The sequence below is a fragment of the Pogoniulus pusillus genome, chromosome 37 (genome assembly GCF_015220805.1).
Source record: "Pogoniulus pusillus isolate bPogPus1 chromosome 37, bPogPus1.pri, whole genome shotgun sequence".
Taxonomy (NCBI): domain Eukaryota; kingdom Metazoa; phylum Chordata; class Aves; order Piciformes; family Lybiidae; genus Pogoniulus; species Pogoniulus pusillus.
Window position 1 is genome coordinate 5,660,671 of NC_087300.1, and position 13,443 is coordinate 5,674,113.

General features: G+C 57.4%; 1 protein-coding gene across 3 annotated transcripts; it reads right to left on the reverse strand.

Moving 5' to 3' along the window:
• Window positions 1–1,288: 1,288 nt before the first annotated feature.
• Window positions 1,289–12,493, reverse strand: TMEM200B (transmembrane protein 200B). Of its 3 annotated transcripts, none has more exons than XM_064172644.1 (2): window positions 12,267–12,493; window positions 1,289–3,073 (listed from the first exon to the last, which is right to left on the reverse strand). In XM_064172644.1, the coding sequence occupies exon 2, from the start codon at window positions 3,048–3,050 to the stop codon at window positions 1,737–1,739; it is 1,314 nt and encodes a 437-aa protein (XP_064028714.1). In that variant the 5' UTR covers window positions 3,051–3,073; window positions 12,267–12,493; the 3' UTR covers window positions 1,289–1,736. The 3 variants fall into 3 exon arrangements, with proteins under 3 accessions (XP_064028714.1, XP_064028713.1, XP_064028715.1); XM_064172643.1 differs by lacking the exon at window positions 12,267–12,493 and adding an exon at window positions 9,504–9,672; XM_064172645.1 differs by lacking the exon at window positions 12,267–12,493 and adding an exon at window positions 3,808–3,934.
• Between the last annotated feature and the right edge of the window lie 950 nt (window positions 12,494–13,443).

Here is a 13,443-nt window from a genome sequence, read left to right on the forward strand (position 1 = left end):
TTCACAACTCTATACTGGGGACAGAGATGTCCCAGCGGTGAATCTGGAACCCAATCAGCACTGCCAGGGCTGGCCCAGACTGTAGGAGGGTACTGGGGATAGAGGAGGATGCTGGAGTGGGTGCACAGTCCACGCAGGAGACGTTGCAGGCAGGTTCTCCTCTTGTCCCCCAACGTCTGCCACGCTGGGGTCCAGCTGCTTCCTGAGCTCAGGCTGAGCCTCAACCAGAAAATCAAGAGGGAAAATTAAAGCAAAAGCCTCCAGCCCCAAAGCAGCTCCTGGTGGCATTTTGGGCTTCAATTCCTTGCTGCTGGCTTCACAGTTGTGGCCCAGGGCCTGGCCTCAGCTCTGGCTGCTGCTGGTCAAGCCCGAAGGAAAAGTTATTTTGGGCTAAAAATAAGCTCCTGGCACATCCCCTGGGATGCTGCTACGGGGCAGTCCCTGCTGCTGACTTCTTGCTGTTGCTGCTTATTGCGTTGAACCCATGCCTAAAGAATTCTGAGATTAACCAGCCCAGGAAAGAGCTGAGCCAAAGGCTGGGATCACTCCCAACCAATCCACAGGGATGCACCCAGCTCCCAGACTGTCACTGCCAGCCCCATCTCTGCTTCCAGTTCCTGAGGTGGGCTACAGGAGAGCTGGGGAGGGACTTTTCACAAGGACTTGGAGTGGTAGGATGAGCAACAATGGCTTTGAGCTGGAAGAGAGGAGATTGAGACTGGAGATTAGGAAGAAATTCATGACAGTGAGGATGGTGAGACACTGGAACAGGTCGCCCAGGGATGCCCCTCCCTGGAGGTGTTCAAGGCTAGGCTGGATCAGGCCTTGAGCAACTTGGGTTAGTGGAAGGTGTCTCTGCACCCTCATCCCTGTTCTGTACCCAAAGGGCACCAAAGAACCATGATGGAACCTGATGGGGCAAAACCAGCCCCAAGCTCACCCGGACCTCTCTAACCCATCACATCCTTTCACTACCCTCACCCTCTCATGACCCACATCCTTCACCCCACTAGAAACCAGCACCAATAAACCCCAACCTGCAGATGGGTTTTGGGACCTACCACATCCCAGGGAATCCATTTGAAGCCTGCAGTTGCCTGGAGGAAGGAGGGTGGGCAGCAGCACCTCTCCTGCTACCTGCAGCTCTCTTGGGCACCTTTCCCATCCCTGCACTGCAAAAAGAAATCCCAAGCCTTGAGCTCCTCCCCTTCTCCTGATAACATCCAGCAGGTCTAGAGCTGCTCACCCCAAGCATCCCACAGGGAAGAGGCTGAGGTGAGGCAGGACCTTGTGGCATGGAGATAATATTTAATGGCCCCTTGGGCTGACGTGCTCTGGTCAAGCAAATGTCCTGGTGGGCTGAGGCTGGGCAAGTGGACACCACCCTCCAAAAACATCCCCCCCACCCCAACCCTGCTGAAATAAAGTGCTGCAGGGGCTGGTGAGGCTTCATCCACCCCCATGTCCCCATCCCACAGTTTGTGTTGGGTGTCTCTAGAGAAGACACCAAGAGAAGGTCTTGTAAGGTCAAGGGCATCTACCAGGAAGCCATTGAGAGGCAGCCAGAGGAGGACATCCCACCCTAGGTGAGTCCTTCTCCTGGAGCAGTGGGCCAGGACCTCCTTCTTGGCATCCACTTGAAAACGTCATCCCCGAACCCCTCCTGGGTGTGTGGTTTTGGGGTGGGTGCTGGGGGCAGGAGGAGGGGGTGTGATGTCCCCAGGGGCACTGGGACATCAGACGCATGAGCCCCGCTCCGTCCCCACTGCCCAGGAGCTGGGTCGGGGCTCGCCCCGGCTCGGGGGCTCGCAGGGCTGCAGCAGCTGGTCCGAGGACTCGCCAGTACTTTCCAGCTTGGCGTAACCCACCAGGCTGGCCTGGTCCAGGCGGGGCCAGCTCCGGTTCTTACGGTCCTTGATGGGGGCCACCAGCAGCACCCCCGGGCGGCCAAGGTCCAGGGACTTGGAGTGTCCTGGGGTGTGCAGCTGTGCCCCGAGGCTGAGCTCTGGCATCGCCAGCTCCGTGCTGGGGCAGCTGCCATCCATGTTGATGACTATGTGGCCACCACCACAGTCCCGGCCACGAGGCACCATGCTGCTGCTGCCGCTGCTGTTGGAGAGCGGAGCCTGGAAGAGCTGCGGAACTTCAGGGAGGGGCTTGGTAGGATCCTCCTCTGCTGCTGCCAAGGCAGCCTCTCGGACTGCCGCGTCCAGCAAGCAGTTGTTGAGCTTGATGACAGGCAAGGCCAAGGCGCCGACGGCCGAGGAGAGGAGGGACTCAGCTCCAGCACGGCAGGGGAGGCCAAGGTTGGCCTCGGTGGAGGCACCGGAGCGGAGGCTGAGGAGGGAGGCAGCAGGGGACGCTGCTGGGTGCTGGAGGAGCTCAGCTGTGGCCTGCAGCCTGTTGGGGCCATAGCAGTCAGACCACTTGCTGCTAGGGCTGTGGCAGGGCGGGCAGGAGAGATCCACCTGGTAGCAGCCCTCCACGCACTCGGCATTGGCCTTGGGGACAGGCTGACCATCCTCACGCCGGCAGTGCCCGTCCTCGGGGACGGTCCCCTCGGGGAGACTCCCTGCCATGGAGTAGAGCCCCTTCTGCATCAGCCGGCGGGTCTCCATGTCCCTGTTCTCGTAGAGCATGGTGTTGGCGCAGATGAAGATGAAGAGCCCGATGCCCATGATGACAGGGCCGATCAGCTTCAGCTTCTCGCTGTGGGGCAGGTGGCTTCTTGCTGTGGCCACCTCCCTCCTCATGTCCCCTCCAGTGCTGCCATTCCCTGCGCTGGCTCCGCTAACCCCAGGTCCCCGGTGGGGCCAGTAGCCCACCACAGCGATGGTCATGCCCACCAGCACCACAGAGATGCCCACCATGACGAAGGCTCCTGAGGGTGAGCGCATGCGGAGCTGCCCCTTCACCTGGACCTCCGGCGGGGACTTGTGCCGCAGCCGACGTCTCCGGCGCCGCGGTGGGGCAGGGGGCACCGGCGGCTTGGTGCCCCCTGCCTCTGGCTCCTGTGTGGGCCCATTGGCTTTGGTGCTCTCAGCTGTCATCGTCTCTGTCTCGGCTGCTCGTCCTGCAGGGTGCGGAGGAGAAAGAGAAGGGACATCACCGGGAGGTCCACGTGCCCGGGATGTTGGGAGCATGGTGAGCACATGGACACTGGGAGCATGAGGATGCTGGGAACACAGCAGGGTGATAGGAATACCAGGAACATGGGGACCACAGGGATGCCAGGAGCAAAAGGATGCTGGGAGCATGAGGAGAACATGGGTGCTGGGATTACAGGGATGTTAGCAGTGTGGCAACCAGATGGATACCGGGAGCATGGGAATACTGGCAGTATGAGGAGCAGATGGATACTTAGAGCATTGGCAATTTGGGAACATTGGGAGCATGAAGACTACAGTAATACTGGGACAAAGGGATGCCAAGAGCACAAGAAGCAAGTAGACACTGTGCTACTGGGAACATGGGGGCACAGGGACACTGAGAGCACTGGGATGCCAAGAACATGGGGAGCACAAGGATGTCAGGAGCACAAGGGCACTGGAAGCATGGGGATGCCAGTTACATGGAGGACACAGGGATAGCAGGAACATGGGGATGCCAGAGCACAGAGGCACTGAATCCATGTGCTGCACTGCGTCAGGGACCAGCAGCTTTGCTCTCCTCCCTCCCAGCCCGCTGCCCTTCTCTCTCCCCGCTCAAGTGGTGGAAGGGCTGTGGATCTGCCTCTGCGCCGCCAAAACCTCCACACTCTCACCACTAACACCCCTGAGCAAGGCAGCAAGGAAGAAAGGGACACACCTGCCCTACGGGCATGGAGACATCACTGGCATCGGGGGCCCAAACGACCTGCCCTGGGTCACCAATTCCACCGCACCTCCAAAAGTGGCAGCAGCCAGCTCAGCTTGACAGCAGAGAGGGAAGGGTTTGTTTTGCTCTGCTGGGAAACTGAGGCATGGCTGCATGTGAAACCCCAAACCAAGGGTGTGACAAAGACCTGCGAGCGTTGCAGCTTCTCACTTTGCTCCCTTCACTTTCCAAACACGACCTAAAACCCCAAACCATCCTCCTCGAGCTTCCTAACCAGCCTGTGCTGGAGGAAGCACCAACCCAGCACCCACCCGGGATTAGGCATTTTTGCCAGTCTGCTGCTGGCTCCTGCTTCAGGGGGAAGCCAATCCCCTGGGTGCATCCACAAGGTCCTGCCCTCACACACCCCCCAAGGATCTCAGGGTCCCTGCAGAGTACATGAGATCTCCTTTTACCCAGCATCCTGTTTCCCAGAGGAGCAAGAAGGTGTCAAAGCAGCTGCCAGAACCAGCTGGTGACCAGCCCAGCAGGGAAATATCAGCTGAGCTGGCACTAGTCTGCAGGGGGTAAGTGGTGCCCTGCGACAGGGGGAAGCTAAAACATGCTCTGAGCACAGCCCAGACCAAACCCATCTTTGAAATAAAACCAATAACTTCCTGCTGGCAGGAATTGTGTCCTCACAGCCTGCCTGCCCTGTGCCCAGTGATGGCTGGCACCGTGGGCTGTGGCTGTGCAGCCAGGTCAGGACGGCGTGTCCGTGCCCTCAGCTGCATCTCCTGGCACTGCCAGCGTGGGAACGCTGCCCAGGCTGTTCCCAAACTGGGGATGTGCTGGCGCTGAGAGCAGGGAGTGCTGCAGGGTGGCCCCTAGCCAAGGGATGCTGTGGAAGGGGCTGCAGGGTCCCTGCAGCTTGAATGGCCAAAGGAAGGCATTTGGCTAGCACAGTGGCATTGGTAGGATGAGGAAATGGCCTCAAGTTGCAGCAGGAGAGGTTTAGGTTGGACATGAGGAACAATTTCTTTCCTCCAGGAGTGGTCAGGCATCGGAACAGGCTGCCCAGGGAGCAATGTTCCTGGAGGTCTTCAAAGAACATGGCACTTTGGGGCACGGTTTAGTGGGCATGGTGGTGCTGGGTTGATGGTTGGATGGGATGATCTTAGAGGGCTTTTCCAGCTGAAACTATTCTATCATCTTATGATACTCAGCAATTAAAAGCCAGAAAGCAAACCCAAAGAGGAACACCCTGGTAGGAGGAGGGTGACCACTCTGATTTCACTTCCAGAGATGAATGAAGCACCCAGAGCCAACAACCAGCATCACCAGTGGCAGAAAAATGAGATACTATGGGCTGGGCTTTTTTTTCTTCTCCCTAGTCTTAATCATCTTTAGGTGTTATTAGCATCAGAGGGAAGGAATTAAAGCTCTGAGTTGCAGGATGACAGCGTGTTCCTGGCACAAGGCTGTCAAGCTGTGACAATCTGAATAAGGGAGATTTAAAGGGAAAAAATAAAGTCCCAAACAAACCAGCCCAGCCCACGGCCCACTGCTGAGTGGGATGTTCAACCTTCCTGCCAAACCAGCTGATAATCCTGCGCTGCAATGGGGGGAAACACAACAAACCCAGTGCAGGGCTCACCCCGAGTGGGAAAATGAGTCCTTAAATATTTGGGTATGGAAGGGAAGCAGCAGGGCACTTGAACACAGCCCAAAGCCCGGGGGGTCCTTGGCCTCCAAATGCCCTGATTTAGGTTGTGGTCCAGTTTTCTCCAGTGACCAGCTTTGACTCTGCCTCTCTTCATTTCACAGCAAAACATTTAAGCACATTGCTGCCTACTTAGGGATTAAAAAAGGCCCCCCCTAAACCAGTTGATATGGACTGGAAGGGGAGAACTTGAACCTCTCCCAGGGCTCCCAGCCCCTAGAGTCATGCTGAATACACACACCACCTCTCTCCAGCCATCTCCTGGGTTTGGACCCAAACCTCCTTAAACCTAGTTCTGCTTCTTTAAACCAAATTCTGCCCCTTTGAAGCCAATTCTGCCTCCTTAAACCCAGTTCTGCCTCCTTAAACCCAGTTCTGCCTCCTTAAACCAAATTCTGCCTCTTTAAACCAAATTCTGCCTCCTTAAACCCAGTTCTGCCTCCTTAAACCCAGTTCTGCCTCCTTAAACCAAATTCTGCCTCTTTAAACCAAATTCTGCCTCCTTAAACCCAGTTCTGCCTCCTTACCCACCCTAAGCCCCACAAAGCCAAATCCAGCACCTATGGGGAACCCAAGTATCCCTCCAGGTCCTACCTAGGGATTTGGGCTGGGTCCAGGTGATGCTCACCTGCATTGTACCACATAGACTACATACTGGATGTGAAACCAGGGGAGCTGGAACTGGGCTGCTTCAGAAGTGGGTGCAGCAGGACCAGAGCCTGCCCACCCACCTCGTATCCATGGGATTCAGGTCCAGACCTCATCCCTCCCTCCTATCCCTTTCTGTGAGTGCAGGGATGGAAATCCCAGGTAGGAGAGCCAGACAGGGAATCCCCTTCACCTCTTGCCAGTCCCCTGCCACTATTCCTGCCCCAATACCTTCTTCCTTACATCCCGACCGCCCAATCCGTGCCTGCTCCTGAAGCTGGAGCATTCGACTGCTCATTGCTGGGGTTGGTTGTTCCCAGAGTTCAAACCCATTATTTTTATTAATAGAATCCTCAAGGTTATATAAGCTTTGAAAAAAAAATAATTAAAGAAAAGAAAAACTAAACCCAGGAGCTGCCATCAGCTCTGCTGCTGCCATCAGCTCTGCTTCTCCCATCAGCTCTGCTGCTGCCATCAGCTCTGCTTCTCCCATCAGCTCTGCTGCTCCCATCAGCTCTGCTTCTCCCATCAGCTCTGCTGCTCCCATAAGCTCTGCTGCTCCCATCAGCTCTGCTGCTCCCATCAGCTCTGCTGCTCCCATCAGCTCTGCTGCTCCCAGCCACCAACACATGGACGGAAGCACTCAGCGCTGGACCCAGCTCAGCTCGGGGACAGGGCTGAGGGTCCTGGAAGTGCTGCCAGGGCAGAGGGACGGCCTGGACTCTTGGGGGGAGGCAAGCAGTAGCCGATGGCTTCTGGTCACCTCCTTCCAGCCCTGGAGCAGCCACAGGTCACAGAACACCTCCGGTTTTGAAGTTTTGATTCCCCGCGGAGAGGAACAACAGGACAAGAGCTAAAGGGTAGAGGCCAAGAGGATGGGGCCAGACTCTTGTCAGTGGTGCCCAGGGACAGGACAAGGGGCAGTGGACACAAACTGGAAACCAGGAGGTTCCATCTGAACAGGAGGAGAAACTTGTTTGGTGTGAGGGTGCTGGAGCCCTGGAGCAGGCTGCCCAGAGAGGTTGTGGAGTCTCCTTCTCTGGCCATTGTGATCCTGGGCAAGCTGCTGCGGGTGCCCCTGCTGTAGCAGGACTGGATGATCTCCAGAGGTCCTTTCCAACCCCACCATGCTGGGATTCTGTGATTCCATGGTTCTGTGAAATGGATAGCAGGATGGAATGGGACTCTCTGCTGCCAGGTTCAGAGTTAAGCCTCCGATCCTTGCAATAAGCCTGGCATTAAAGTAAACACCAATATTCCTCTAATCCCCCTCATCACAAGGACATGTTGCTGGCACAGTCCTCTCCTGCCTCCCTCATGGACAGACCACCCAAAAACGTGACACTACCCCCCAAGGCATCTGACAACAGTGGAGCTGGATGGGAGGTAAAGGGGAACAGGAGAAGGGTCCCTCTTGCACTTGGAGCTCTGGGAAAGCTCTGGCCCTGCCATGCCCACACTGCCAGCTTGATGTGTAGCACACCACAGGCTATCAAAATGCAGATTTGGCCCCAAAATCTCCCCTCCAGCAAAGGATGAGGGACTGTGATGGTGCCTGGCAGTGCCACCCCGGGGCTGTGCCACAAGACATGCCACTAGCAGCCAGCCAGCTCTGTGATGTGCTGGAGAGCTGCAAAACCATCCTATGCCAAAGGGCCAAGTGCAGGCAACACTGGGGGCAGCTGTCCCCTCCCACCTTTGCAGGTTTATCAGGTTTTATCCCACTCACCCATTATCCTTCCAGAGGTGTGCCCAGATCACACCTGGAAAGGGCTTTGGTGCAGGACAGACTCCATCCTGGGCCTAAAGCCCAGAGTCTCCTCAGAGAAAGAGTTTCCACCTCTGTCCTGCCCTGCTCCAGCTGTATGGCACAATCCCACCCCACACCCAGGACCCCATCCCCTGGGTCACATCTGCAGAGCATCAGCCCAGGGAGGTGGCACTGGGGGCATCCCAAGTGTGCATAAACCACACTCAGGACATGCCTGACAAACAGAAACACATTATCTCCCCCTTTTTTTTTCTTCCCCCCAAACACTGTGACTTTAAAGCTGCTCTCCTGATCTTGGGAGGAAACCTCAATTTGGTGCCACACCAGTCAGGGTGATGTGTGAGACCCTCCTCTGCACAGCACCAAGGCACAGAATGAGCTCCTCCACCTCATCCAATGCCCCAAGGCTGTCCATGATGCCAAAGTCTGTGATGCTAAAGCCTGTGGTGGCTGAGCCCCCTCAACCCCCCCGAATCTATAGGGAAGGGGGATCCAGCAGCCAGGACCTTATCGGTATGAGGATGCTCTGAGCTGTGCCATGAGAGCCCTCCCAGCTTCCCACCCACCTGAAGGCAGGGAGAAGGGTAGTGACAGTCTGCACTGCACTCTGGTGATCAAAAATAACTCCCTTTTTCAGCCTAACCTCCACTGCCGCCCCCACTACGGGGCTGGGAGGGGACTGTGTGGAGCAGGATCAGTCCCAGTGCGGGGGCATCCCTCTTCTTGGATGCTTGGGGTGGTTTGAGGCCCCTGTGGTACCTCCTCCTTTCCTATTTGTCTCTCTTCACTTCAAATTCTTCCCCCCTGGCTGCACATTAAAGATGGTCAGAGAGAAGCAGCAAGATAAAAAGCCACCAGGCATCTTCCTGGGTCTCCCCCAGCAGGAGAAAAGCTTCTCACCGTTCCAACACCCCCCAGCAGCTCCCAGTTTGAAGTTGCAAAGCCTCCTCCAGGCTCAGTCCTGAGGGGTAAAACCTCCCCACTGTGACCCCAGCACAAGCCTGTCCCTGATGTGGTGACAAAATCTGTCGCTCCAGCTTCAGCTTTCACGGGGGACTCATGTTAATCAATCAGTTAATTAACTTCCCTCATAGAAGCTTCCACTTAACCCAGTAATGCTAATTAGCATGGCAGGGGAAGGATTATCCCCCCTCCCAGCAGCAATCATCTTCTGGTCCTGGGCTGAGGGTCTCACACCTGGTTTTAACTGGGCTTGTAGTGCAGAAAAGCCCAGGTGTGACCTTCCTCTGCCCATCACCCAAAGGTGATGGCTTATCTGTCCCACACAGCCCTTCTTCCTCTCTCCACAGCAGTGAAGACCTCAGTTTCCCCAAGAAAAGGACAGGAAGGATGAGATGTTCACATCCAACCACCTCCACTGAGCACCAACCACCTCACAGAGACATCACCTCCACTTGGCCAAGCTGTGGAGAAGAATCATGAAATCAGAGTCACAGAATGGTTTGGGTGGGAAGGGACCTTTAAAGCTCATCTGTTCCAACCCCCTGCATTCAGCAGGGACTCCTACAACTAGAGCAGGTTGCTCAGAGCCCCAGACAACCTCACCTGGGATGGTTCCAGGGATGGGGCATTTCCCACCTCTCTGAGCAGCCTGGGTCAGGGGAGCCCTCAGAGTAAAAAAAATCTCTTTCTTCTCTCCAGTCTTGAGGCTCTCTCTTCCAGTCCAGTCCAAACCATCACCCTTTGTCCTGTTACAGCAGGCTCTGCTCAAAAGTCTGTCCTCAGCTTTCTGACCAGCCCCGTGAAGTCCTGAAAAGCCACCAGAAGTTCTCCCTGGAGCCTTCCCTTCTCCAGGCTGAACGATACCAAGAAGCATTCTGCCAGATTCCCATCTGATGGAATTGCAGAACCATTCAGGTTGAAAAAGACCTTTAAGATCGTCAAGCCCAACCATAAACTGCCAGGTCACCAACTAAAGCACGTCCCTCGGGCCACACATCCCTGACAGCAGCCAGGAGCCAGCAGGGCCACCACTGTCACTTGCAATACAATCCAGAGCAGCAGGCTACAGGAAAAGATGGTGCTGGGGTGGGCTGAGGACACAGATGGGCCTGTCCCTTTGTTTTCTGCTCACTGCTTGATGAGCTCCTCCAGAAGGTCCTGATGGGCAAATAAGATCCAGCAACGCCCGGGACTGAGGAGAGACTTCAGTGCCCCGAGCAGCTCCTTTTCACCTTGACTTCTCCAGCTCCCCAAACGGGGCCATCCTCTAAACTCCTCTTACCCCTCCGGCAAAGAAAGTGCATGGAAACATTCAACCGATTGCTAATTACTGGCGCTTGCTTTACCCAGATTTGCTCTGCTAATTAGACTAATCTCCACGGCTGGGAAATGAGCTGCAGTCACCCAGAGCCACGAGCAGATCACGCAAGCTGCCTGGATGCTTAACTCATGTCAGACCCCTGCAAAGGGGATCCTCATTCCCAACTGCTCTTGATCCCGATCCCCACAGGCCATTGTTCAAGCAGACAATAGAACCACCACGGAGTTGTGAGTTCCTCCTCCGAGCTGATGCTGAAAGCAGGACATCTGCATTGCTCAACTTTGTCTGATAGGAACCAGATGCAAATAATTAATAAATCCAAATTCAAGCTAATGCAGGCATCTAAATTTAAACAGAGAGCGGGGTTCTAATGGCAGCTTTCTGCTGGCTTGGAAGAGGAGGAGGAGTGGGGAGCTCAGGAGGATTTCCTGGGACGATTCCTGCCTCTTGGAAGCAATGCAGGGTGCCAGGGTACCCGGGGATGTGGGATGCAGGCTGTAGCCGTGCACCATGCAAATCTTCGTGGCCAAGAGAAAAGGAAAGAGGAACAAACCCAATCCATAAACTGGGATTTCCAGGGAATTCGGAGCACACTGTGGATTTGGCACCTTTACTGCTGCTCCTTGGATAAAAACCCTGCCAGGGAGGAGTGGGGAGGGAGCTGCCAAGTCCTCCCTGCTCCCAGGCAGGACCCGAGTGATCCAGCGGGTTACAAACACGTTGAACCCATCTCCTCCCACTCCAGGGACACACATCCCACTCTGCTGCAAGCCATGAAGTTCCCAGCCGTATTCCCAGCTGGGATTACTCTTGCCTCTAGCGTTTTAAACCTCCCATCTCCCCTCTTTACCCTGCAAACCCCCCGATTCCACGCACGGGATCACAATCCGCTTGGAAGTGCGCCAGGAGCCCACTGTGGTTGTTCCCTGTTCAAAACAGCAAAGCTGTGCCCCTTATGCCAAAAGCCCTCCCGATCCCAAACTCCAGGAGTTACTGGGATAATTTCCACCCTCTCCCCCTCTCTCGGGTGCCTACATCAAACATGCACAGGGATCAGCTCCTCACCCTCTGCGAGAGGACTGGGAAGCTGCAAGAAGTGCTGGGATTTGGGTCCCACAGTGGGGGGCTGCCCAGCTCCCTGGTGCCAGCTGTGTGAGGGTGTTTGTGTGTGCCCACGTGTGGGCTTGCACACGAGTGTGAGCACACATCTGTGCACGCCTGCCTGTCGATGTCTGTGTGTGAGGGTGTCCATGTGGGCTGCACATGTGTGCCCACGGCTGTGTGTGCAGGTGCCTGTGTCTGTGACTGTCCCTGTGTGGCTGGGTGTCTGTGGGAGCATGTTCGTGCCTGTGGGTGCTTCACGTCTGTGAGTGCCTGTGTTCATGGGTGCCTGGTGTCTGTGGGTGCCTCGTGTATGTGAGTGCCCTGTGTCCACAGATGCCCGTTGTCCATGAGTGCCCCTTGCCTGTGTTCATGGGTGTCCCATGCCCGTAGGTGCCCTGTGCCTGTGTATGCCTCATACCCACGGGTGCCCTGTGTCCATGCCAATGAGTGCCGATGCCTTTGTGTGCCTTGTGTCCATGGGTGCCCATGTCTATGCCCATGAGTGCCCCATGCTCAGTAGTGGTTGATGACTGAGTGCCCATGTCTGTGGGTGCCAGTGCCTGTGGGTGCCCATGTCTGTGGGTGTCCGTGGGTGCTCTCTCTCCATAGGTGCCCTGTGCCAGTGGGTGCTCAGTGCCTCATGTCTGAGTGCCTGGTGTCTGTAGGTGCTCTGTGTCCGTGGGTGCTCTGTGTCCGTGGGTGCCTGTCTCTGTGCGTGCCCGTGCCTGTGGGTACCCATCGCCGTGGGTGCCTGTTGCCCGTGGGTGCCCCGCACTGTGGGGTTGGTGTGCCAAGGGCCGATGCCAGTGCGCCCGACGGACGCCGTGTCCGTATGTCCATGCCCGTGTCCGTATGTCCGTGTCGATCCCCACCCGCCGGTTCCTTTCTCCCCGTTCCCCTGTTCTCCCCTGCAAACCACCCTCCTCCTGCCCCGCACTCACCGGGGGCCGCCGAGTGGTGCTCCTCCCGCCGGGACCAGGACCGGGACCAGGACCGGAGCCGGTGCCAGTGCCCCGGGGGCGGCGGGCGCTGGGCTCCGCCGCCGCGGCCGGGGCCATGGAGCTGCAGGAGGCAGCGGGATCCGGCTCCTCGCTCCCAGCTTCCCGCTCGCCGCCGCCGGGACGTCTGGAGCTCGGGGCGGGGGGCGGCGGGTTCCGCCCGGCCCCGGTTCTCCGCCCCGCCCGGCCCCGGCCGCGGCCCCGCGGGAGGGCGGAGCGCCGGGATGGCGGGGAACGGGGCGGGGGGTGGGAGTACAGAGGCACGGGATCCCCCCTGCTGCTCCCCGGGGCTGCCGGCGCCGCTTCCCGGCCGTGGGAAAGTTGCGATCGCTCCGCGGGGCTCGGTGAGCTTTTCCCGGCCGGGAGCGGGGCCGGGGCCGGAGCCGCGGAGCGGCGCGGGGGGCGCGGGCGGCCGCAGGGTTCACTCCCCCAGCCCTGTGTCGGGTCCTCACTGCTGCGCTAAGCCCCCTGCGCAGGCTGAGACCGTCCCCAAGTACCCGGGGGGATGCTCTGGGTGCAGGGACCCTTCACCCACGGCACAGCCCCGCAGCTCCGTGGGCCCTGCAGATCCCACTTCTGCCAGTCAGGCCACTATGCACCAGTGCTGGACTTGGAGGAGTTTCCCTTTCCAGCTGTGAGAGCGCAGGGAGGGGTAGTGTTGCCCTGAGTTAACTTCGGCAGCCGAGGCGTTTGGTGCAGCCCCCACTCTGCAGACAGCATCTAAAGCAGGTTCCAGAGGCACTTTCTCCCTCAGGCAAGGCACAGAGAGCGATTCTGCCCGGCTCCGAGTGCCGTGCTTTGCTTTTCCTTCTCTGAACCTCCCAGAGAGACACGCACAGATCTCTCATTATCCCCAAGGATCATGGTACCGGATCCCCATATCCCTATCCTCACATCCCTGCCCCAACATCTCTGCATCCTCGTCCCCACATCGCCATCTCCACGTCCCCATATCTCCATCTCAACATCTCCAACACACAGCTTCATCATCACATCCCTACCTCTGTGTCCCTCTTATCCCCACCCCTGTGCCCCAACCACTACATCTCTGTCCCTCCATTCCCATCCCCTTATCCCCAACCCTGCATCATCACCACATCTCCATTCCCACAGCCCTATC